Source organism: Platalea leucorodia (assembly GCF_965183815.1).
Source record: "Platalea leucorodia genome assembly, chromosome: 8".
Lineage (NCBI taxonomy): Eukaryota > Metazoa > Chordata > Aves > Pelecaniformes > Threskiornithidae > Platalea > Platalea leucorodia.
Window position 1 is genome coordinate 18328701 of NC_138830.1, and position 26958 is coordinate 18355658.

The window sequence follows — 26958 nt, forward strand, 5'->3', positions numbered from 1 at the left end:
CCGCGGTGCTCTGACCATTTTTTATTTCTCCCGCACAAATCTTGCCGTTATTATTATGATATGGCATTGAGCCACGTAATCAGTCAGGCACTGCCGTGCCTCATTCCTTGGTGGCTTTTCCTGCATCCAGCTTCTCCCCTGCTGCTCCTTTGGCAGCGGTGAGGCTCCTTCCTCGTCCCCACGCTCCCCGTCCTGGGTGGTGGTCGGGGGAGGACAGGTACGTGCCCGAGGTGGCGGGCGGGGGCTTGGTGGGGAATAAGCTGCTTCATCCCACCAGTAACGGGTGTATTTGTATGCATGCAAAACCCAAATCTGCACAAAGACATGAGTTTGCATAAGCTGAATTTTAACCTGTTAGAAATGAGAAGTTCCTCTACAGTACAAATTGAGGATTTGATTATCTACAGTTGGCTATCTAGGTTGGCTGCCCTGTCTGACCAGTGGCTGGTGAACTGCGGCTAACCCGGGCGGAGTCGGAGCTTTGATCTGAGAAACGTAGCAGGGTAGCACTCCGAGAATGAAGATGCATGCTTAAACCGTGGTTTGCAACATTTTAAAAGTTAGATCGTGTGACTCTAGTTCTTCCATGCTTTCTCAAAAGTTATGATTACAGTTGGAGTCTACTGTTTAACTTAGCATCAGCTCCCTTCGAAGCACGGACCTCATATCGACATTATCAATGCAACTTTCATTTTGCCATTGCCTAATTCCTGACACTCCATTTTTTTTTTAAAGTGCCTTGTTTTAATCTAACATACTATATTCAGAATATTGTTTCAATTGCGCAATGTTAATTTTCGGCCTCTCTTTAAGTGACATTTTAGGAACATCTCTACAACAGGTAGATCTGTTCCGCTAAGGACGTAGTTAAGCACTACTGTGCTAAACTGCAAACTTAGGGGAAAGATCCCTTCATTTAAAAATGAGAATGTAAGTAGGGGGATCTTTGCTTTTGTGAGGTAACTTTTTATGTCAGCCAAGGTGTTGAATTGTCACTGATAACTGCTGTACTAAGGAAGTTTAGAACAATTAAAAGTCATGATGACGCTTACTGGCTTACTTCATATGCTTCTGCCTGTAGTTTAGCTGTGTCACGTTATCTCATGTCACAGACGACAGCAATAGCATTCAGTATATTTGTTCTAATTTGCGGTATATCATAAATGAGGATTGACCAACAGTTAGTTTAGATGCACAGACTTTGGGATGATCCACTTGTTTTTTTAATTAGCATTTTAAATAGAGAAATATATATATGTAGCAAACTTCTGAATTTTTTTTAGTTATACATCTCTCCTGAGGACCATCCCAAAATGACCTGCATAATTTAGCTTAAATTTAATTTTTAATGCAAGTTACAGACTAGTGACACCTAGCTGAAGGGGGAAGTACTTTGAATATGCGTAATCTTCTATGTTGTATATATCTTCATATTTCCTTATGCAATTAGACATTTGCATTCTGGACTGTTTCTTGACAGGAGTCCCAAAAGATTTGAAGTACAGTGTGTAAAATACACATTCTGTACTGCAAGGTTACTATCAGAATTGAAAAGAAAAGACTTTTTAAAGCTTCGGGTCCTCATGAAAACATGTTTAAGATGTTGCAAAGTATTAAACACAGCCGTCCAAGTCCTTTAAGATACTGAGCAGGTAGATTCTGTTCACCTCAGCATTGCGTTCACCCTTAATGGTACGATGCCAGGAGATACCATCACTTCCCTTGAGCTCTGGCGTGTTCTCGATTCACTGTTCTGACCTTAACGAAGGGAATGTTTGGTAACCGTGTTGCTTAAGCTTTTAACAGAATAACTATTAGAAGATACATATCTCTGGATCTTCTAGATCTTGTAAGTATTAACATAACTTAAAAAATTGAGAGACTTACAGAAAAATAGGAAGATGTTATTTTAATTAAGCAAAAACAGAGTTATAATCACTCTTTCTAAAAATAAAATTAGACTCTTTATCAATCCTTAACATCTGCATTTAATATTTTCTTCTAAACAAAAATACAGATGCGATTATGTAGCAAATTACAGTCTTTGACAACGTATAGTATTTACCTTCTCTTACACTTACTTTAATTCTAATTTGGTCATTAATACTTGACTCATTACTGCAACGTGTTACTTGTTGTAAAAGTGCCACAATTGAACTATAAACATGACATTGCCATCTTAAAACTGCTTTGCTATAAACTGTAGAGAATATACAGAGTTACAAAGTCATTGTGTTTTTATCAAAATATACAAACCCCCCCGAAACCTAACACAAGCTATCAATATTTTTCTTATGAACTATACAGTTATATAAAATATTTGTAAAATTATCTTTATATTTATAAATATTCTACCTTATTTGCTTTGGTCTATAATTATCATCATACAAGTCCACTTAGAAGTTATCTTTGTGTACTTTCTTTGAAACATCATCGTACTTTCCTGTGTTTATTCTTCTATTATCCTTATTTAAATGGAACCAAAGCTGCCATGAAACCAAAATTTCTCAAGGGGTTCACAGCATTCACCAATGATAGAATAAATAAGTGGACTATATTATTACTTCAATCAATACTGTATTATCATTTCAACTGTAGTTTTATTGTACCCAAGGGGTTCATAGCATTCACCAATGATAGAATAAATAAGTGGACTATAGTATTACTTCAATCAATACTGTATTATCATTTCAATTGCAGTTTTATTGTACCCAAGCTATAGTTTCTTTTAAAATATTCAAGACGACGAAGTAAGTAAACAAACTGCGTACCATATTTGCACGTAGAATGAAGTTGAGGTTCACTAACCTTTGTCCTGACTCAATTTTTTAACACTTCAGAGAGATGAACGTACATGACTCATTGGAAATGCAGATACAGTACAAGAGAGCCCTATCATATAAACTGCAACTTGTACACATACACCCTCTTTGACTGTTTTAAAATCTCTTAGTTAAAATTAATCACATTTTCACAAAATAATATTAATTGTAATATTTTGGTGATGTCTTTCAGAAGCCTGTTCTCCCAGTTCTGAGCAAACTGTGAAGCCGTAAGGCTCTCCATAACCCTCCGGTGTGGCAGGATGAGGGAGGCAGAAAGGCCAACGCTCCTTCCTCCCGCAACTCATCCCAGGCACCTCTCTGCTATGGGCCTGCTGTGCTGGGCCGGGCCAAGGGCCGCTGCGACAAAGCGTGCCTGGGGCGAGCCACTGGCGTAGTCAGGGGGATCACTGAGAAGGGACAAACAAAGGTTAGATGTTGTATTTAAGGCATGGGGATGACAGGAAAGCCCACAAACTGGCCCTATCCCTGTTTATACATAGGGACCGTCTCAGGGATATATATAGAAGCAAGAATCTAAGTATTTACCTCCTCCTGTCAAAATCAAAGTATTTATGGGGGATTTGCTCTGTCTTTTGCTGTCCAGGCATTATTCCAGGATGAGGAGGAAGACTGTCTAAATCTCCTCTTCTTCTGCTGAGAAGAATGGTGTTTCTAAACGACAGGAGTTGCAGACCCACCAGGAGGTGGACATTCACATACAGGATTTCTCTAAACTACGCTGTTTCATGAGAACAATTTTCTTTAGACAAATGCACCTGAATAGCTCTACCAGGCCATTGACATTGGGATTTATGCAGTTTGGAAGACTGGCTATTGTGAGTTCCACTGAATCTTTATTAAATGTCTCAGAGATATCATAAATCTGGAATACTTCCACACAAGCACTCAGACTTAACGGTTATTATGGTAACTACAAAACTGAACATGGAAAGGAAAAGAGATTTTAACTCCTGAATATGTTTTGTAAATGTTGAGTTACAGAAAAGCACGCCAGAACTCAACTATACTTCAGCATACCCAAGTTCATGAAACATTTCCCACCTTCACTTTAGAATACACTAAATCACAATTATTTTGTTTATAAACACATTTTTTGTTAAAAAATGCAATATATATGGTTTCTGCAGCAAAAATTCCTTCTACAGAGTACACTGTGAACCTACGTATTTGTTTTGTCTAGAATGATTCTCACTCAAAAACAGCACTGTAAAATAGTTCAGTGACTAGTTTCCTATAATGCTAAGTAGAAGGGTTTTGGTTGGTCATATTTTTTTCTTTCTCTCTCTATATAGTTAGAAGTCTATTGTGGCAAAAGTATTTTGGGTCTTTCACATTAAGTTTGTATTATTGCAAATACTAGTTTTTCTTTTCTGTGTTATTTTTCCTTCTTTTGCATATATTGACACGTTTAGATGAAGAAATTTGATCTTAGTACGTGATACTAATTTGAGCTGAGATGTTTCCCCGTTCAACACATCTATGTTTTCTCCAATATACAGTTTTGGATTTTTCTTCTCTTTTGCACAACTGTCACTCAGAGTATAACTTCTGGAGTTACATTTTGTATGTTTTTTACTTCACTTCCTTCTGAGCCAAGGAAACGTGGATTTTCCAAAAGTTTAGTACTTTCACTGCAAAACTGTTCTTTTCTATCTTGTGGACCTGGACTTTTGAATAGATGTTTCTTCTGGTGCATTCCCAGAGCAGCTGCTGTCTTGCAAATTTTGGGGCACTGAAAGCAAGCGTATCCTTTTCCATTATGCTCACGTACATGTCTTTGCTCATGGTTCCTTTTGGTAGAAAGATACAAGAAGCTCTGAAAGCAGAACTGACAGTGGTAGCGTTTTTCTCCAGTATGAATTCTTTCATGTATTTTGAGTGTTTCATTTAAAGTGAACGCCTTATTACAGTATTGGCAGACAAAGTCTTTGACACCCAGGTGAATACGTTCATGTTTCTGGAGATTTCCAGGAATTGAGAAACATTTACCACAGGTTTTGCAAGTGTACGGCTTTTCCCCAGTGTGACACCTCATATGCATTTTTAAAGTGGATGGACTTTGAAATTGTTTTTGGCATAATTCACAAATGTAAGGCTTTGACGTAGCTACATGCCAGTGTACGTGTTCTTGAATTTCTGCAGTGGAAGACTGATCTCTTTCACAGAGCTCGCAATGCAGATTAGGCATTTCTGCGTTCTCTTCTTGACTGATCGCCTTTTCCTCAGGAGCATTCCTGAGTGCATACTCTCGACTGCACGTGTTGTGGCTTTCCATAATGGTGTTCTTGCTTCCGTGCTTTTTCCTCCATTTAGTCTTTTTCATTTTTCTTAGCTGTTTGGATTTCTTTTTTGGTTTGTAATTGTAATAGGGTCTCCAGGGTTTATCACTGGAGTCCTGGTCACTTACGTCATCACACATTTCTGTCAGCTCCAGGCATTCTGAGCTATAAAGCCTAGACGGGCTTCTTTCTTTTATCTCCATTTCCGATTCCTCAATTAGATTGTCCTGTTTGGACTCATGTTTAGATTTTCGGCCCCTTTTACAAAACAGCTTAGATCCTAATATATGTCTTTTTACAATAGCCTCATTACCAATTTTTACTGTTATTTGACAAAGAGGTGCAACATTGCTGTCAGTAGATGTTCCAGGTAAGGCAGGCTTTGCAATGTACGTTTCAGTTTTACTTGATTCTTGGACAGTATTTGTTGTTTTGCTAGATGAACCTCCAGATCCTGTGACGTGCTGCGTATCCTCAGTTGCTTCTGCTCTGTTGTACAGCAGTGTTTTCTTTTTCTCCTTAATAGTTTTTGATTTTGTAACGCACTTCCCATAATTATCCGACCCATATTTACAATCATCACTCACAGACTGACTAGGTAGATTATTTGAAGATTCTGTCTTATTGTTTTCTACAGAAGTGACTGTTTTACTGTGCATTATTACTGATGAAACTCTGCTACTGTGCATTATAACAGAGGGTGCAGAACTGCTGTAACTGATGACAGATGTTGAATTTTCGTTCACATTAGTTAAAGACACAACCGAGGAATCGCACTCCTGAGAACCAGAGTCATTTGCAGCAGTGGAAACCCTTTTTTCGGCTGCAAAAAAGTCCCTTTGAAGGTCAGAATTTAAGATACCTGCTCCCCAAGAGGAAGAATTCTGAGTATTTGTGGAAGATGCTGTATCATTACATGAAGATGTATCCAAGGCAAGAGTTCTGTTGTTTGCTATTACATTACTTTGAAAATTCAGCGGTGGTAGCTCAGAGCCAAGAGAACTCGGAATGAAACAGTTAGTAGAAGCAGTTTCGTTAACCTGGCTACTCGTTTGAACATTTTCATATGAAGCATTCCGATAGGACTTATAAGGTAGTCGCCTGCATTTCATAGGTAAAAGTCGATACAGTTTGTATGGGTACATACTTGGTTTTAAGCCTCCGTTGGCTGTCTTTTTATTTACTGAGAGACGATGGTCAATTGCATGGAAAGACTTCTGATGATTTTTTAGTATATAGTAAGTCATAAAAGTCTCCAGGCAGAAAATGCACTGATACCGTCTTTCTCCAGTGTGCCAGATCTCATGTCTGGTGCGATACTCAGCTAACGCAAATACTTTATTGCAGTAGTGACAAGGATATGTTCTTCTCCATGAATGCACGTTTGCATGTCTTCGAAGGCTAGACAATGTTACATAACTACGCTTGCAAACGATGCACGTATATAATATCTGCCCATCAACGACTTTAACCAAATGATCTGTTTCTGGTAAAGTGCAGTTTGCATTAGAATAATCAGTGATGCTGTTTTCAGACAATAGAGGCTCTGCATTTGCATATGAACTTCCATTCCTTCCGTCCGTAGCAGTATAGTTATCTGCAAAATTTTGTTCGTTTCCATTGTGAACCGATAAGCTACTTGATCTCATGCAGACTTGTTCATGACTTTCCAGTATATTTAGATTTGCAAATTGTTTGCTGCAGTATTTGCATATGACAGTTTCCTGATGCTCTGAATGGAGCTGAAGATGAGTACTGAGTAACACCCTGTCATTGAAGGATTTTGCACAACAGTTACAGTTGTAAACAGGTGGAACAACAGTTGCCACGGATCCAGAGACATTAGCAGAATTGTTTTCCTCTTCTCTTGATAAATGGAAATCTCCTGCTTTATTTTGAGGTTTTGGAAAGGAAATAATTGTCTGATCAGTAACTGCTTCATGTTGGGCTTCTGTAGTGGTTACTGTAGAGGCCGGTACTTTTGCTATAGCCAAACCAGTACCCTGGGGCTTAAAGGCTATTTTAGGAGTACTACATGCTTGTTTGCCTGGCTGAATGAGTGGCGTGGCTTGGAGATTTTCATAGTGGTCTTCACCCATCTTGTATGAAGGGCTGCTGTCCTGTTCAAGAAAAGGTGTTCCTTGAAAAGTATCTCCCCCAGAAGAAACTGCATAGGAATGTTCGGCCAGCGTACTGGCTGGCTCAGCATCTTTGCAGACGTCGCTTCTGTCGAGGCTGATGGGTGCTTGTATTGTCTCAGATACCTTTTTAAAGCTTGCCCTCAGATCAAGTGGAGAAAACAAAGTGTTTTCAGTTTCAAAAATTGAGAATGCATTTGTAATTCGTGGTCCATTTGTCACAGCGGAGTCTTCATGTCTCTTTTCATGTTTTTCCTCTTTGACAGTCCCTTTTTCATTAATGCAGTATGCATAGGGGCAGGGGGAACTTGAAAAATTAACATCTGTAAGATCTTCGAGAAATGATATCCCCAGTTTTTTCCCTGCAGCTGCAAGGTCCGTTACAGTCTCCTGCCTCTTAACAACTACTGTGGAACTGTAGATGTAATTCAGTATTTCCGTAAACACTTCAGCTTTGAGATCATCTAACTCCAGTACATGACCTGAAATACAGATAGTACGACTCCAAAAAATGTTTTTAAAGTAAAGGCTTGAAGCTGCCAGCACATTACTATGGGCTTTAAATTTAGTATCTTCCACAATTATGGTGACATCACATAAAATACCCCGAATGCGCTGTTCATTTAAAATAGAAAGTACAGTGTCACTGTGGAAGTCGTCCTTGAAATCCTTTGAATGGGACATGACTGTCATCTACAAGAAAAAAAAAAAGAATGTAAATATATTTAGAAGGCGTTTTTCATCCATTTCAGTTACAGATCAAGTTTATAGTTATATATTTATTTTATATATTTTTTAATTTATTAACTTTTAAATTTTAAGAATGAGTAAAATTTTGTCATAGCATTTCAGGTTGAAGTCATCTTAGGTTCACTCGTGCCAACAATCCTGAAGGTAATCCACGTACAGATCAAGGATGCAGGACCCCCAGCAGGAGGCAGAGGACCTTCTCTGTGCCCGTACGGGTCTGTCGCCCAGCCCGTGCCTTTCACTGGGGACCGCAGCCACCAGCTTTCTGTTATGCCAGCGGGTGCATCTGCTCAGGTTCACGCTGAATGACTCACTGAACCCTTGAGGTAATTCCCCCAGCACGTGGGTGAACTATTTGGTAGATGTTATGGAGAAGGCTGAACTGCTGTGGTTCTGAGGATACTGAGGACTTTGTTTTCTGGGGCTGTTTGTCAGACAATGACTTTACAACACAGCCGCATTTGATGCCCTTATTAAACTGATATTTAAAGCAGGGATCAGAGATCCCATGCAATAAAGTTTCAGTTGCAGGATAAGGCTTTATAAACAAATGAATGCACAAGCAACACAATTTTGTAAACTACAGCAGAGCAGGTATAACACTATTTATGTAAACAGAATATTATTTTTTAAATAGTGATTAAATTGTATTAGATAAATAGTTTACACTTACTTTAAAATGACTGAAAATTTAAAAGTAACTGAATTTACAAATTCATTGATTAAAACAAGTAGAGAGTAACAGAATGTTTTTTCTTCAGTTATAGTTTAGATTTATAGTGTTCACACTTTATAATTTGATAGTGTGTTCTTAATTTCTACCAAATAATAAGATTTAATCGCAATAGTAAATACCGTTCAATAACTGCCAATTTATAATGAGGTTTAATGATGACAAAAAAAGTTTAGATTAGCCAGGCTGCTACTGTATGAACATACTGGTTTATTTAATTGAGATAAAAAGATGCAAAATATGAATTGAGATAAAAAGATGCAAAAATGGATGAATTTGACAGTATGTATCTGGAGAAAATCTCTGACTTAATCAGATGCATTGTTTTGTGCCTTTAAATCTTAAAATCATAGTTTATCATTTGTTTGTTTATTATACTTATTTGGCTTAAAATAAGAGATATTTATTCATTTGGAATGATAACTTGAAATTCACAGTAGTTAGGTATGGTTATCTGCTTTGGTTTGGGATGTGAAAACCCATATATAATTGCAGATAGTTTCTAGCTTCTTGAGTCTTCTACAGAAAGAATACTGACAAGAACAGCTTTCTTCAAGCAAGCAGCCACTATCCCATAATTGATTCTTTTTTCTCATTGACAATGTCCGAGATTACATCTGACTTGCTCATGTGATGTGGTATTAGAAACCAACTGTCAGACATCAAAAACATTTCACAACAGGAGCTATTGACAGAGTTATTTCCTGAGTATAGGAAACAAATGATGTCAACTCTACCTCCCAGTGAACTGCCCCATAGGAACTTGCCTGTGTTTTTTCTGTTTCTTTATTAGAGACAGCTGGTTTTAGTTCAAAGACACATCATCTGACATACTGTTGGCTAAATATATCAGACTGCTACTTCTATACTAAGAGGCATTTATAAGCAAGGCCTACAAACCCAAGTCTTTTTAGTAGAAGTCTTATTATTCAACTAGTTGTTTCAAAATTTATCCTCCTCAGGAGAAAAGTGAATATTTTCAATTTCTACTTGCACATACATAGATTGCCAGTTTTGTAGTCCTGGATATTTTGGTATGCTCGGTAAACCACCAAACTAGATTCCTTGTGCAAAGATAGTAGAAACTATCATTTGCTATTTGGACATTTGATTTTTTTGCTGTGTGCTAAACCATCTGCTATATATCTCATTGGAAAGTTATACAGAAAAATTCCGGAGCAAATTGATTTTCAGAGCCAACACTTATTGCTTCTCTGTCTCACTCTATGCATTCCCCAAGTAGTCCATTTATTCATGTGTGTAATGATTCTCTACTGCCTTTTATTTTACCTGTCTTGCTTCTCGCATTTGTGAAAAATGCGTGTGAAATGCTATAAAAGCAGAATGCTCTACCTAGCACACACATGAATGGAATATTTCAGGAATATTTTACATTCCACTTGCAGTTCACACTGCAAAAGGAAAACCTGCTCTTCAGTTTCCAAGGGTGCTCTAAGATACACAGAGATTGAACTTTTCAGATGTATTATTATTATTACGTATTTTTTATTAAAACACTGGAAAGTCCATTTGGAATGTTACTATTCTTCTGTATCATTTTTATTATAGAATTATGGAAGAAATTCTAGTATTATTTATAAATGTTGCCCAAAACATAGGTAAATACCATTTGACCTATTAAAGGTCAACAAAAGTCTTCAGCCTACTAAGCCATCCTTTTTTCGACACAAATATGTGTGTTATTTTGATACTTTTTACTCTCAATCCACACATGAATAATTTCTTAGCAATCTGAACAGTACCTTTGTAGTATAACTTAATAGTCTGTGGTGTACCTATAGATAACGTTAGCTTCCGAACAGAATTTTTGATTGGGAGTTACCTTACTATTTACAGATTTTCTGTGAAAACAATAATAGACTTAACCTGTCATTACAAGTTGTTGAATCACTTTGAGAAATAAGATTTAAATATTCATCTGAAACTTAAGTGTAATGATCAGTAGGTTGATTAAACTATAATGTTACCTTTTCTGACATCAACAGAATACCACTCCAAGACAACAGTCATAAGTGAAAATAAGTAATATTAATAGTTAATGGAAAGATCAGAGATTGATGCATCCAAATACAAATTTGACTACTTATGCCTTACAGATGACACTGCTAATTATAAATCCTAGAGCAGCCAGCTCTTCACGGACACTGCAGATGGAAAAAGCTACTGTGATTTTTTACATTAACATTACTTTGAAGTAAATAAAGAGATCACAAGAAGTTTTACTGGCCAATGAATACCAAATATAACAAATATAATTTTTTTTACTACCAAAGAACTGTTACAATCTAGGAATATTGTTTTTAACTTTTGCTAAACTTTTGTAATCCATTGCCAGGCAAGTGTACCCCATTACATACAAGAAGAGATACTTTTATTCCATTTCAGTCGCTTAAATTTGAAAGACAAGCTAGTGGCATCAACAAAAAAAAACCCATTAGGGCCAGTTGCCAGTACGCAGGCAGAATAAAAAACCAGCAAGATACTTGACAAACTGTAATAACAGTTCTCTCTCTGTTTTCTTATTCCATGCATTTCTACTGGGATCTTAAAAACGCTGGTATTTTCTGGTACTTAGCAACATGACACTAGGCAAACACGTTCACTCCATAGTTTTCTTATGTTCAGTTTCATTCCACTCTATTAACATACTTCGTAGGCTATCTCTGTTTTGTTTCCGGCCTGTTTCCCCAACTGAGAAGGAACATTCATCTGTACCTAACTCTCCTAAAGGGCACTATTTTGTTTGAGAGCAGCAGCGGGGCTAGGCATCACAAGCAAACAAAGCAAAAAACCAAAGAAAAACAAGTACACACACCCTACATCCCCCCCCCCCCCCCCAGCTCTTATCCTGATCCTTGCCTACCTGGAAACCTACTGCCCAACCATCACTTTTTTGATGGTCGCTCAGTTTTTTACGGAATTACTTCACCGGTCCCATCTGGGCAGCACGGCTACGCAGGGCTGCCTTGACCAGGGTCCCTTCAGTCTCCTTACAACCTCAGGCACGCAGGGAAGTTTTAATGATGTCTAATTATGTTTAGCAGCTTGCAGTGGCATGTAGCTTAGTGCTCCAGTCTACACAGGTACACATTATTTCTACAAGTACATTCATATGTTTTCTCTTTTAGACTCTCGCTGCTTGCATCCTTCCCCATTAACACAGAATACTTGCCTTTTCTATTTGTTATAGCCTCATAAGCATTATAGACGTCAAATCATTTTTTCAGCCACACACTGTTTCCTCTAACTTTTAATTCAGACAGCTGGGGGGGGGGTAGAATTTAGCATAAGAATATTATGATAGAATTAGCAAATCTCTGAAGCCACCAGATGAGCCATTCCTTCAGAGTTGTAATTGTTTCCTATTATTAGCATCCCTAACTAATTCTCTCGCTTCCGACTTTAGGCTTTTTGTGATCATTCCTCATCACATGGAAAAGAGCCTTTAAAACCTTATCAGTGCTCAGAGCAGGCTTATGCTTTTTATTAAGTGATGTTTCTCACTTTGAAAACCAAAACAAGTTCTCTCTCCGTAAGAGGGCACTCGGTAACTGATCTGGCTCTAAAAATAATTAAAAAAAACCAACAAACCAAACCAAACCAAACAACAAAAACCACACATCTCTCGCTGCATGCCCGGTTCTTTCTGATATCAAAAGGTTTCATCCTTTTGTCCCAGTCCTTGCCGAAACTTTTAATTAGCCGAGCCGAGGCCCCCTCAGGGGAAGGAGCAGGCGGCTCCCTCGCTCCCTTCGCCCACACGGTGGAGCTGGGCGCGCACGGTAGCTGCCCCGTCCCCTTTTCTTATTAAAGCAAGACACGAAATAAAGGCTTTTACAACTACATTAAATGTGGACTGCTACGGCAGAGTTCAAATGCGATTGTCTCGTAATCCTGCACGAATTACATAAAATACAAGCTCCTGCTGCAGCACGTTAACGTCAGTACATTCGTCTGTCTTAAAACGGAGCCTCTTGAGACATCAAACGTTTGGCAAGCCGTCAGCCGCAGATAGCTTGAAGACACTTCCTGTTTATGGGCAATAACTGTACTCCGGACTAAATTAAATCTCTAGCCGAGGAAGCAACGCATATTAACCTGCAATATGATTTTTCCCAGCAGCTACAGAAACGCTGACGCAATTTTACGCTCGAATGTAGAACGACTCACTGTTTTTGAGCTACCTGGCGATTAAAACCATGTCTTTGGGGTGTTCTCTAGCAGGGAGGAAGACGAAGGCAGCAGCTCAGCGGGAGGGTGCGCTGGGTGCCCGGCCGCGGCCTGACGTGACAGGTGCCATCTTCCCGGCGGCGCGCGGCCCCTGCGGCCCGCCACCCGCGCCGCGGCGCGCGGCCCGCTGACGGCGGCAGGACGGCGCAGCAGCCATTTTGCTCTGATAATCCCCGGTAATCAGATTGGCCTGTGGCTCGTGAAACACGGGCTGCTTCCAGCGCCCCGGCTCCCCTTCTTCGTTTGCTAACTGCTACGTTGTTTTTCACGTGCCTGTTTTACAGCGAATGCTTTGTGCTTAATTAACGCAGCCAGCTGGGATATTTAGCGCATCGGCCAAGTTGTTTATATGCGACGACTGTAAATTTAGAAAGATGAGGAAATGCAGTGTTGCCTATATCCAGCCCCTTGCTCCACGGTCATCAAAGCAGTTTTGTCCGCGTCATTTAGAATTCCTCTTAAACCTAACAAAGGATTTTGATTGTCTTCCTCTCCTTCAAAGCCTTTCTCATATGAAGAAAGAGAAAGAATTTATGGAGCGACGTAGCTCCGTGCATAACTTCTGCAACTTCCCACTAAAAAGGAGAGGTTAAATACTTCCGTGAAAAAAAAATACCCGAAATAAATTACACTTGGTTACTGAAGTATAGTTACATTTAACATATTTTCCTTATTTGATTATATTAATTATCTGTTTTTCTAAGCGTACATAGAAACTCATACGGTATCATCAGGATGTTTATTTTAAGCAGTAGTCGTATTCTCTAATTTTGGTTTCTTCAGATTATTCACTGCCTCAGGAAACAAGTGCAACAATACTATTAGCACTTCAGAAGCACTAACAAATGCTTACCTAGATAAAGAAGGAAGTAGCTTGATTTCATTAACCAGATGCTCCAATAGATTTGGCACAGTCTTCCTATATATTCTCTCTCTCTCTCTGCCTCTCACGTTAAATAGTCAGCAAAACCTGTTTTCCCAGGTACTTGGAATCATGAAGCTAAGAGGAAAACTGGTCTTTGAGACAGGTAGAAAACATTGTTAGAAAAATGGCCAGTTTGCTTTTGTCTTAAAGCTTGCTTGAAAATATTAATTTTGCCCAAGGCTAATCTGGGTTAATTTTTACAAGCTATTGTGCGTGAGCTTTTACTGGACATTTACTTTGTTTTCAAATCTTAAGCCTATGCATTAGAAGCACTGAATAGTAGGAACTGATTCATTTTAGGAAAAAAAAAATAAAATAAATCCAGAAGCACAAACTATTTCACCCTTGTCACCCTTGATGGGCCTGGAAGTTAGAACTCTGCTAGAGCCCCTTCATGATACATGCTGCTTAGCATCTGAGGAAACTATTTAATGTCAACATAAGATATACAATGTACTGTAAGGAGGGAAGGTCTTTTTTCCAGCATTCTGTCTTGGAACTATCATATGCTTTCCTGGTTGTTTAAAAGATATGGAAAGAAATTTGTTCTTGTCAGGAAATTGTCATAATTCCAGTGGCTGATCGATACATCCCTCTTCTTTCACTATTTTACACAATCCACATTAAAAGATCATCTTAGCAATACTGAATATCTCTGTGGGGAGCTTAATTACTGCTTCTGGATCACTGGAATTCTTATAAATAAGTTCACCTACTGAAGCAATGAGTATCTTTTTAGTTTAAGACTCTCTGCTACCAAAAAATAACCACCTTTCATCTCATGACAAACTGAGCTGTTCTTATCAGTAGCTGTTCACCAACAGCTATGGGAGATGGAACAAATAGTTGAAGAACACAGCAGCATTGACTGCAAAAGCCAAGTGCATCCCAAAGTTTTCACAACCTTCTTTTTTATGCCGACCTACTTAATGGAGAAGCAAAGTTTTATACTCACATGTAGGCTACTTTTAATCTTGGACTTTGTCTATTGCTTATTTATTATTGTTTTAGATGCGTGTATATATATTAATATGTATTAATGAAGATTTCTATTAGAAGTATTTGTTCACAAAGGTGTTGTCAGTAACAATACAATAATATGGATTAAACCTGTTGTAATCCTTTAAAAGAAAGAAATGCATTACTGAACAACATTAGATACAAGCATCTTTTTAGATTACATGAAACAAATTTAAGGAAGATTAGATTATTAATTCCCCCTAAATCTTAATTAAAATTTATTATTTTTAAATTGTTTTGAAAATCAGATCCGTAACCGTCATTTGTATAGCAGATACCCTCGACTTAGAGACATTAATTTATTTGTACTTGACCATTTGATGCTCTGGCAGTCTTAGTATCTGTAGACACTATAACAGATTTGGAGAAAACTAACTCGTTTTTTCTTTCTCTCTTTTTTTTTTTTAATTGATAGGATGTTTTCTTAAGGCAACTTCAGCTCATCCACTAAAAAAAAAATCACCTTTTCTGTGACTAGTACTGTAACTGAAGTTACTACTTTCCATACATATATTTAATTTGAGCTATTTGGAATTCACAGTCCCATCAGCTCCTTGTCTATTCAAAATATTCTTTAGAGTAAGAAATTCTTTATAAGGCCATCTTGGCTGCACCCAAGATTTTACATTCTCATTATAATATTTCATGTAAAACCAATTGCATGCAAAGAAAATGGAGGAACTGGTGCTGCAGTCAGACCTATGTGAATGGACTACATCAATATCTGTGAGAAGTTGGACAAGATTTATCTGCGTCTGCAGTCTTGATTTCAGGGTGTAAGCCACAATACAAATTATATACTTTAAAAGTAGCAGTCTTACTAGTGTATGTGTACCAATTCCCATTAAACATATAAATGATTGCACATAACATCACAGAACTATTCTGTACTTTTCAAATAGAAGTCCCAGTAGTTTAGCAGTGAATTACTTCTTATATGGTAAAATTGCAAGGTATAGAGAAAATTGTCAGCGGACTTCTACTTCTTTAAAATATATAAAACAGTTCCAAGGTTACTGAAGTGGTGGTGTTTGGATGCTTTGCTGAAGTCTGATAATCTCACTTCTGCAACTCATGGCACGTGGTATTCTTTCCTTAAGAGTATTTCAGACTGCCTAGGGAAAAAATGTTCCAATGTGCCTCTCTAGTCAAGCAGTTTCAGTTCTTAAACAACAGCAGGAAACAACATATATAGCCTTACCAACTCTTGCAAATTCCTCATGAGTGACAGGATTTTGGCCAGGGCTTGACTGGTTTCCTTCTTAGTGCCTAGACCAGGCTGGCCTATCCATGAGAAAAATGCTTGGATGGACTCTCTTCTTAATTGCTCTCACTGCTGAGGTCAAAGCAGGCAGTGATGCTGCTGAGGAGGAAAACACAGTTCCTCTTCAGCCCTCAGGCAGACCAACACTTCACTCAGAAGTGGGGTGCAAGAAGGAGACAGCAGCCCAAAGTGGCTTCACTCCCCTTTCTGTTACATGAGCAAGGGAAAGAGTTCCTTTGTGTAACCCTTCTCCTCGAGCATCAAGTGGAGGGAGAGGAAGGGAGAAGGAGCACAATTATGGAGACCTGCAGCAGCTGCCTGCTCCTCCAAGTCTGGTTGAGAGGAGAGGAGCCTGGCAGAACTCATTTAGCTCTCAAACTGTGTGACCTGTGCATCTGCATCAAAGAAAGTCTTTCTCCAAGGTACATTGCCTTCTTACAATTTAGGCACGGCCTAATCTGAGTCCCGTTAACACTAAACAATGCATACAAGCAGCTTTTAAATGTATGACTATACCTTTGTCTCTCCACCAGTCTAAAAAAGAAAATGAAGCAACAGCAATAACTGACATAAATCCAAATTCTCCTTTTGCACAAAATAGAAAAGCTTATGTTGTACTGCTACTAAGAATCAGCTGACTTTACATCTTGCTATCTCTGAACAATCTCAGTATTATTTTCCACTTAAGTCTTTCATTTTTTATGTGCTGCTGACAAGCCGCTTTCTAGCCTCCTACACTTCTGGGACGTATCGCAGTCCTTAGCTAGCGTAGATCAATTGCAATCATGAAGCTATGTTTACAGACAGAGTGACAACAACAGACATTTTTCTGTTGTTGACTGTTGTCAAATGTAGTAATTTATATATTTGAATAGCTTTAAAGAAAAGTAGCAAATTAAACATTTAACTTTTGTTCATTTTGGACAATTACTGTGTGGTATTCTGTTGCCCATTCAGTTATCAGAAAGACAAAATAAAAGTAATCAAACCCTGCCTCTCATTCTCCAACTTCGAGAGGAAACATCCTTTAAATATCCGAACCAGCATCCACAAGAGCAGCAGCCAAGCTGCACGCTCAGGGGCCACTGTTATTCTCAGCCAGGTGTGCTGGGGGCCAGGCCAGTGCAGCCATTCTTGCCCTTTACTACAGCTGAGGCAGCAAATCACACTAGACTGAAAACAGAGCTAAATCCCTTCCCCTGGAAACACCTGAGTTAGTTGGTCTGCTAGATGGCTGGACACAGCCATTTTCAAAACTCAATTGGTCTTCAAGCTGTTAACTGGCCACCACTGATCTCCAATGTTCCTTAAAATATTGCAAAATATTTTTTTTATATTGGTAAACTTCAGTTTGCCAAAACCAACACACAAGTGATAGCTATTACTCTGAATCATCACTTAAATGTGGCCATTTATTATGACAACTTATTTGACACACAATAGCTTTGGCTGTATGCTCTTAAATATTCTTATGCTCCGTTTTGTGCTGACCTAAGGGGCCCAGCCCAAGCCCTACTCCTCCTCTTCCATCCTGCTGCACATTTCCAGCCTAAAAGCCATAGCAGGGCCTCTGCTCGTGCAATGCAGGAGGACTGTAGCAAAAGCAGGCAGCAGCTGGCAGCAAGAAGAAAATCTTGATGGCTCCAGCGCTGGTTTGTGCTCCATGCTCTGCCACCAACGGGAACTGCCCCAGGCACAAATCCTGGCCTGACAGTGAGCTCAGCTCAGATGGGCAGCAACAAATAATAAAAAGAAAAAAAAGCTGACTTGCATCTCCCTAATAATTTCCCAAACTCTCATTCCCTCAAGAGCCTTACTAGTAGTGTAGCACGTGATGGTATATAACAACATTGTTTATGGTTCAGGATCGTGAAAAGATTCATGTGACAGTGTTCAAATGATCTGGAATTAATACTAGATTCTGGTACATTTGACTGTTGAGAGTTATGGAAATGCTTAACATTGTCAGGATAATCTTTATTTGCTAAATCTCCTTGTTATGTATGAAGCCTTCTCTCTTATTGCACACTCCAAAAAAGTCAATGGGAATCTTTTCATTGATTTCAAGGGAGTTTTAATTAGGCTACTGGTCACATAAACAACAACTCAGATTACACCAACTGAATTTAAGCTCAGGATTTGCAGATTCTCATTCTTCCTGTCTTTTCAATGATTTGCATTTTCAACGTACTTCTTAAAGTTGTATCATCTTGGTAATCCATAGTAATCCCTGAAGGGTTGTATACGCTTTTCATTTTATATACAAATGAATACTTTAAGAAGAAAGGCCAAAAATAACCCGTACATAAACTTGCTGAAGTCCGGTTACAAATTTGTCAAAACTGATCTTATATATCTGAGCTTCTTTTAAAGCCAGGAATATAAAACAAAATAGCACGATACAAACACTTGCATAGAAAGCGTGAGTACTGCCTAAATGCCACATCCAAATCTTATTCTGATAAGTCCATGAACAACTGCCATTTTGACTTGTACAGCTTTTTCTCCCCACCTCACCCCGCTGCCTTTTTCTGGTGTTGACTGTTAGAAGGCAGCACTCGGTCATATCTCTTTGCCTGGATACGCTGGATAGAACGAGAGTGCTATGAGCAACAGCAGTTTCATTTTTATTTAGTGGCTTTAGTTTGTCACTGTGTAAAACAGTATAATCATACTTGCTTCTGAATGCTGGTGCAAGATTCAAATTTAGAATGCCTGAGCATTTCTGAAAGACACCATAAGCCTTCATTTCCATCTGTATTTTGTTGCCTTAAAGCAGTGCTATAAGTTTTCAGAATCTTGGAGAAAGGTTTCAATTTGCCGACCAAGCCTACCATGCCAATTTTGTCCAGTTATTGCAAGTCCAATTTAAAGTGCAATGAAAAAAAATCACAAGAGATATTTCCATTGAAAACATGAGGGTTTTAGGTTAAAACCTTTGAGTATTAAGAATCCACATTGGGCCATGGCCAGAAATCTTTTTATATGGTGATTTTCAAGATGCATGCATTATTGTGAGCACATGGTATGTAAATGCATTGGGCTGCTTAATAAGCATTCACTGACACACATCTGCAGCTTTGCTAATGTACCTTTTATTCGTATGTGGTTGCCAAGGAAACAGGTTATGGCCCAGTATTCTACTGCAAATATACTGAGCAAGTGTTCTATGATAATATCCTTAAAATAGGTACAACTTAGATTTTGTAGCCCATTCCTTCCGTAAATCTAGGTAACCTGAATTTATCTAATTTATCTAATGTTTCGCTGATTAGTTTAAACCATCAACGCCATCTTATCGTCTCTGAAAATCCACTACCATTTTCTGCGTCTTACAACATTCTGTATTAGAAGTAAACTTAACTACAGAAAACATTTTGAGATATTCTAGGAATTGAAGAGGTTTTTGTTTTGTTTTTTTTTAAATTTGGTTGCTTATCTTACATTTTGCCTGGTAGCCTTAATTACTTATTTCTACTTACGAGACATCACCGCATTAATGACTATGATGCAACAAACCGTTTCCTACAGAAATTTGTGCAAATAGCGCCACTGAGATCAATGAAACTAATCCCTTCCCATAACACAAATTATGATACAAAGAAACACGTTGAAAATTAATGAATTCATCAGGATTTCACTGATTCTTTCATTCAATACATACATATCTCAAATCTAAAGCACAGATACCAGACATTTATTTTAACCAAGATGATTATTGCACATTCACAGTAAGAAGGAAACTGCTAATATTTGAAAAAGCCATACAAAATGTGAAACTCTTGTTTTGAAATATCCTGATTATTTATTACAATACTGTACTTGAATTTACAAAGTGCTCTTTGCAGCTCACGATTCAAAAGGCTTTTTACTACCCCTGATTACAGTCATGTACAAAGGTAGAGATTTGCCTGTTTTAGATGAACTATATACAGCTTAACCAAAACAACAATATTAGAAATGGGCATTGGCACTAAGAGAGTTCCTCTACCTTTATTCTGTGGCACAGGTTCGTAATGAACACTAGTGACTGGGATCCAGAGTTAACATTCTGCCAAGCTCAGGAGGTTTGCTCGCCTGCCAATATGTTTGGTTTGTACAGATCACTGGAGGCTGTAACAACCTGTTTCAAAGATCTGTTCTGCCTGGTTTTGTTTGTCCAACCTCTATGGCAATAAAAATCCAGCAGGAGCTGGAAAAATCCAACAATATTGACATGAGAATAGAGCAATGCAGTACCATAGTGAGAACAACCCTTAAATGATTTTAAAAGAGGTAAAACTTTAACTGAGAAAAAAAATAATGTAATGCTGTGGTTTTAAAGTGTTAAATATTTTAGCACTATTTCTACATGAGTTTTAAAGAGATTTCAGCTTGCTATAATCACCCCATAAACTTACCCACCTAAAATCAGGTTGTTCTTCGGTTAGAGTCTTTTAAAAGTGGTATCGACAGGTATTTTCAGCAAAACCATCTCAGTAATTTTGTGAGCTCTGTGGCTACTGTGTATCAGCCTGCAAAGGGGAAAATCCAAATTTAATGACTAAATTATTAAGACAAGTACTAATTTCCAGATACATTGTGTAACTCATCTAGATTTTCCCTGGAATGCTGTAGGATTCCAAATCTACATCTGGGAGGCTTACAACATACCAGCGATAGAACAGTACCGTTAACCAAACTACTGTGAATACTGCTTCTGCCTGCATTGTTTTATTATGGTTTAACCGGTGTAGTGCAAACTGGACATAATGGTTCATAATATGTTCTAGGCAGAAATGTAAGGACGTTTTCAAGTTTAAAATAAATCATTGGGATCACTGGAAAAATTAGGCTAAAACCAATCCTTGGTTCTACTTCCTTTCCCCAATCTCAACTATGTCCAAATTATTCACATATTTACCTAATAAGACATCAAATAATGGAGGCTTCACAGCTTCCTCAGTTAGTCTGGTCCTGAGTTTCACAAGGTAAAGTCAGTGGAAAACAAGTGTATTTTAAGATTAGCTTCACAGTTTGTCAGTTTAGTAAACAAATCATGGTACAAGGAGAAACAATCATCATTACTAGTCAACTCCCTTGACTCCACATAAACTGCTGAAACCAATTACAAGTCATCCTTTCTCTTAAAAGCCTCCACGTTTTTTTTGCAGTCTTTCAGAAGGCCTTTTCTTTCTCCTCTTTCCATTCTGTCACTTATCTTTTGGTCTCTTTTGTCACAGATATCATCACAGTATCTGTGATAATGACATTTCTAGGCAACTCTTGTTCTCTGGAATACACTCCTGCATTTCTCTGCTTAAATGATTACTCATCGTTGTCAAACATCCTAATTTTATGTTATTATGTATCAAACATCCTAATAAGGTTATCATGTAATAGTGTGAAAATTATTCAGAACAGGGCTTTGTTTCAAAGATACTAAACAAAATTAAATTGTTCCATAGAGCAACTGCAAAATCTTACACATAAGGCCTTATGACTCAGCTAACAGGCATTTATATAGCAGCAATTAAGAATACATAGATCCATCTTCCATTTGCAAATATACCACATACTTTTATAAATAACATTATACAGGAACTACAGGATCCGTTACTTTGGCTTTAAAAGGTAAGAAGGTCAGCTAATTTTTTTTGTTGGTTTAGCTGAGTACATTTTTAGTCTATCTTGGTTTGAATAAGTATTCTATAGCTCACATCTGCCCGTAACAAAGGCCAGAATGCAAGAAAATTGCATTAAGCCATTATTATTTCAAATACCAGTAAAGTCATATTCACAAATGACTGTGAAATATTATGGTGAATGGGAAGCTTAAATATCACATTTGGAGGAATCCAGCAGTAAAAGATCTTATCAAAGCTAAAGAATTCTCAAGTTTGGTAATACTAGAAGTCAAATGTAATGCTATACATAATAAAGCCCTTTTAGAACATAATAAAGCAATTCACATGATAAAGTACAACAGACACTAGATGCCTCAAAAGGGTTAATTGGTACCTGCTCATTACTACCAGAGTCTGTCTAACAGTCTGACAAATATTATCTGAACACAGACAGTTTCACACTGAGAGATCTGCAGTTTCAAATCAAAATGAAGTTTAGAGGCAGAAGTAACCTTAATCAGAAGAGTCATTGAAAAGCAAGTAGGATAGTGTCTGAGTGAATGATTTTTAGTTTGATTTCGTTTTTACTCATGCTTTGTATAGATTTTCTGTTAGGCAGAAATGGAATTCGCATGGATAAAAGAACACATATCAATTATAAAAGGGAGGACTGAGTACCAACAATTAGACTTCTATGATAAAACTGACAAAAACCTCCAAGCCCCCCCCCACACTAACATTTGCAGGCTGTGCTGGAGGTGTGAAAAACTGCACCTGCTCCTCCGTGCCCCAGTGAGCCCCCTTAGCCAAAGAGAATAAAATGGATGAAGTTTACACAAGATTTCTTGTGGCACCTCTGGCTATAACATTCTGACACTCTGCATTAGCTAGATGCAACTACCATTAAAATACATACAGCAACCCACGTATAATAGTCAAACTGGAAACAGCTTGCTAATTACTAGACGACTCCTTAATAAATAAATCAGTTTCTTTAGCTAGAAGAAATTACCGTTCACAGGCTGCCGATGAGTTTTTCCAGACTCATGAAAGCACTTGAGTTCAGTCATATTAATTACAAGAGGACTTGCACCCCCTAACAAAAGAGCAAATTTGCAAATGGATTTAAAACAACCATAGCGAAGCATGGTCATGTAACGGAGCTACACTTTTCTTAAATGCCTTGAGTGTGTATGTTTGAACACAAAGATGTAATAAAACCCGTTTATCACTAAGTGCCTCATCTTTTCTAAAGATAAATATCAGCGGCAATAAATAGATTGCTTCTACATAGCATTTGCTCAGCAACTTCCTTTAAAAATAACCACACAAGAAATAAACAAAGAAATGCAATTTTGATAACTACATGTAATGGCGCACTCCATATTAACATTTCAGACAGGAAAATAATCAGCAGAAGCAAGCTACTGGAGATAAATCAAATTACAAAAAAATGCAAACTTTAATATGGCACTTGAGAGATGCTGTTTATTACATTTTCAGTTCTGCTTCTTTAGGTGGAACAGGGGAATATTGCAGTGCGTCAAACTAATCTCGTAATTATGAATCAAATGGGTTTATTATCATTATTAAGCATTGAATGCCTATCGAGACAGATGACAAGTCATAATCCCGAACAGTTATACTCTGTTTATTTGGAATGCACTGAACTGATCTATTTAGAAATAAATGAAAATGAGTTTGATATTACTGACACTGTCAAGGCTATTATTGATAATTGGCTGTGCTTCCAAATACCTCCTCTGCATTAATTTTCAGTGCTGGGTCCTCATCCACACAAAATATACTTAGTCATTTTAAAGTCAAGGACATGAAAGGAAAATGGCTACCCTGCTGCAAAAGTCTCATTGCAGTAGTGAGAATTTCTCAAGCCACGTACAAAGAAGATTCACAAGGAGATACACTACGTTATAAGCTCAGTGGAGACATTTAGTAATGTCTGATTCTGTATAAGCAGTTACCTGTGGTACATGTAAGATTTAACTTTACTGATACTGTTAAAAATATTAGCTAAAAATAGAAATAAGGAATTATAATACTTAAATTTTGCAAAATCTGTAAGGTCTGCAAATTACCGCAGACCACAAGTGAGCTTATTCTATAAAGGCTTGTTTAAGATCCGAGAGAAGTTCTTTTCCAGCATGCTTAAACACAGTTCTTTACCTGAACTTCAGATCGGGGCCACTATTTAAAGAAAGGTTTATTAGCATTACTGTGGCTGAATTCAGCAAAGGTGAAAGAAGGTTTAAACATACTTCTGATTCTCTGCACTTCTCAGCTGCTAAGTATTTCAGTGGTACTTTTATACTTGTGATAATGAAACTATCACTTTATAGACACACAGAACAAACCTTGACCGACATGCAAGACTAGGCTAAATTAAAAAAAGAACCCGGGGTACGTTTCTGGAAACAACCAATGCAAAACAGGAATAAAACAGTTTTTTGTTGTGTACAGCTTTATAAACATGGCATCGTTTAAGAAATCATAGCCGCATGGAAACATAAAATGAGATCAGATTCTCGTTTAGAACTGAAAGGAAGCAACTGCAAAATTTCCATTTGCATTGTGATATTGCTATTAAAGAGAATAACATCTTTCTACATCTCTACTATTGCACCTTTTAAAAGGATTTGGTTGCCAAGGAAACTGGTTCTGGCCCAGTATTACTCTGAAACAAATATATTACGAAAGTTGGTGTAAGTAATACAATACTCATAATTCCTTTTATTCTTAATGCTCAAATTCAGGTTTCTGTACCTAAGGCTGTTAAGTTTTTAATTTCATTGCCTTTTTTGTGTGAAGTAAAACACACTTCAGTGAACTGATACTCAGTTTAAACTGACAGGGCCACTTATATCAATCTCTCTCTTTAAAGTCCTTCTACCTTAAAATAAAAAGAAATACTGCAGGTTTATGTTTGTAGCTAATACTGAAAATATAAGCATTAAAGCATATTAATCTTTATTTAAGATTTCGCACAAAACACAAAACCGCTTATGACAGAATTTAAATATTTTTCATTTTTCTTATCTACCTCAATTTTTATTTCTGCATTTTAACTGCAAGCTTAGTAATGCTTATAGTCAGCTTTAAAATGTAACTGAATCAATAGGGTTTTCAAAAATTCTTTTGTTGCATAAGCGTTGCCACGCCCTTAGTACATATGATTATTTTAACAGACATGATTGCTCTACTTTCACAATAGATTTTTTAAAAACAGATAAGAACAATTGTCATGCCAATATGTGAAGCCAACAATTTAATATTAGGTTGTTTTCATTAACAGTTTAATACATTTTTTAACTGAAAGCTACATTCCAAAGCCCATTTCATGTTCTTGCAACACTGACCAAGAAATCAGTAAAACATGCAAATCTCAACCTACCTGCGTGTACCACTTAGTGCAGTGTTAGCATGGCAATGCACCCAGCCATTTTTATGTAAAGCGATGGAGATAAGTTCTATTCTTGGTCTTCGTGATAATTTTTTAGAAGCAGTTGTCAAAAATCAGATGGGAAGCAGCTTGAATAGACCGTGATCAGGAGAACCGAGTTTATCAATAGGGAAAGCAGGAGTGGGGAAAAAAAAACGTCCTCATTCAAGGTTTTCCGAAACTGCAACACAAGGTTGTTTTTTTTTTTTCTCCTCCTCAGAGGGTTCAAAGCTTGAAGCTGACCACTGCAAAGGCCACTTGTCACATTTACTGAAAATCAGCCTATTGATATCACAGCTGAAAATATAAACTCGACAACCAAAGCCCATTGCACAACGTGGACTGCGTAAGAGTTAAAAATAGATTTGACGTGCCTCCTACCTGCATAATAAATATGTAAGTTTCAAGAGCTTTAATTCGATATTCACATTAATTAACAATACAATATACATTATTTAAACTACAGTAAACGCAAGAAGAAAAAGGGTGACACCATCTGGAAGCACAGTTTGCTTTTTTTTTTTTTTCCTTTCCAAGGGCTAATAATGTAGTTTGAATGTGATGACAAGCTAACAGCTCACCACATTACAAATGAAAAAAGAATTCTTAAGGTGATGCTCAAATATCTAAGCCTGTAATGAAGCACAAACCAGTCTTCACTACTGCATGACATGGCACACAGACCATTTACATACTCACATTTGAGATACTAGGCACAGTATAATGAATTCAATACACAGCATGCACACAGCACAAGCAACGTTAATCCTGCCTGCCATTTTAGGCTTGCAGGAGTAAGATACATACTGCAGCACAGCTCTGGTAAGGGAGGAGGCAAGGGACAGCTCACCTTAAATGCAGTATCTGATTAATGTTGTAAGTGACATTGCGTATCAGCTACAGAGTCTTGGTTCAACTGGGTGGGAGGGAACAAAGAAAATTGTCATCAACTGGTGATGCAAGATGAGCTCCAGTCACTAACACTGTTAGCAAACTCCAAATTCTACAATGATACAGTAGTAGGCATTTCAAACTCTTATCAAAATCTGCCTGTGCAATGGCTGAGTCCGCCTGCCGAGGAAAACAAAACAATCTTCTTGCTTATTGGAGAAACGCTGGATTGACTACAGTAACATCCTCTCGATGCAGAAAGATTTCACGTCGCACATATTAAATCCTGGACGCATTTGCTGTGCTTTCCTAATTTTTAAGTCTCAGTATTAAAAAATAAAATAAAAAGACAATGACAGCAAAAATAGCATAACTAAAGGTCTAATGTTCATACAAATAAAACATTTCTTTTTCTTTCCTTTCTGTTTTCTCTCTTTTGCAGTCCATCAAAATCCTGAGCAGTATTGACAAACCACACGAGCACAGGGTCTGACTGCATGATCAGCTGTCTGTGTCTACGCTACACCCTGTTAACCACAAGCAGTGTTAGAGCTAAATATATCTGCAATGCAGAAACGGTAGGTGCTATGTGGTTATACAATTCTGATTAATTATAAAATATTTTTCTATCCTCAGATATAACAAATAAAAGAAAATTTGGTGCTGATCTCTGTCAGGCACGGTATCTGTCAGACTTACAGAACATAAAAGCTATCCTAAGTATACTGACCTAGATAGCACTAAGAAGACTAAGCAGCGTACAAGCATACTCACTGTCAAAGCAAGGAAAATGAAACA

General features: G+C 37.7%; 1 protein-coding gene across 5 annotated transcripts; it reads right to left on the minus strand.

The window, feature by feature from the left end:
• Positions 1-1967: 1967 nt before the first annotated feature.
• Positions 1968-26135, minus strand: ZBTB38 (zinc finger and BTB domain containing 38). Of its 5 annotated transcripts, none has more exons than XR_014229002.1 (3): positions 12952-13110; positions 3372-7956; positions 1968-3232 (listed from the first exon to the last, which is right to left on the minus strand). XR_014229002.1 is itself a non-coding variant. In XM_082319829.1 (3 exons), the coding sequence occupies exon 3, from the start codon at positions 7954-7956 to the stop codon at positions 4381-4383; it is 3576 nt and encodes a 1191-aa protein (XP_082175955.1). In that variant the 5' UTR covers positions 20611-20720; positions 26120-26135; the 3' UTR covers positions 1968-4380. The 5 variants fall into 5 exon arrangements, 4 of the variants coding, with proteins under 4 accessions (XP_082175955.1, XP_082175952.1, XP_082175953.1 ...); XM_082319829.1 differs by lacking the exon at positions 12952-13110 and adding exons at positions 20611-20720; positions 26120-26135 and having other exon boundaries at positions 1968-7956; XM_082319826.1 differs by having other exon boundaries at positions 1968-7956.
• Between the last annotated feature and the right edge of the window lie 823 nt (positions 26136-26958).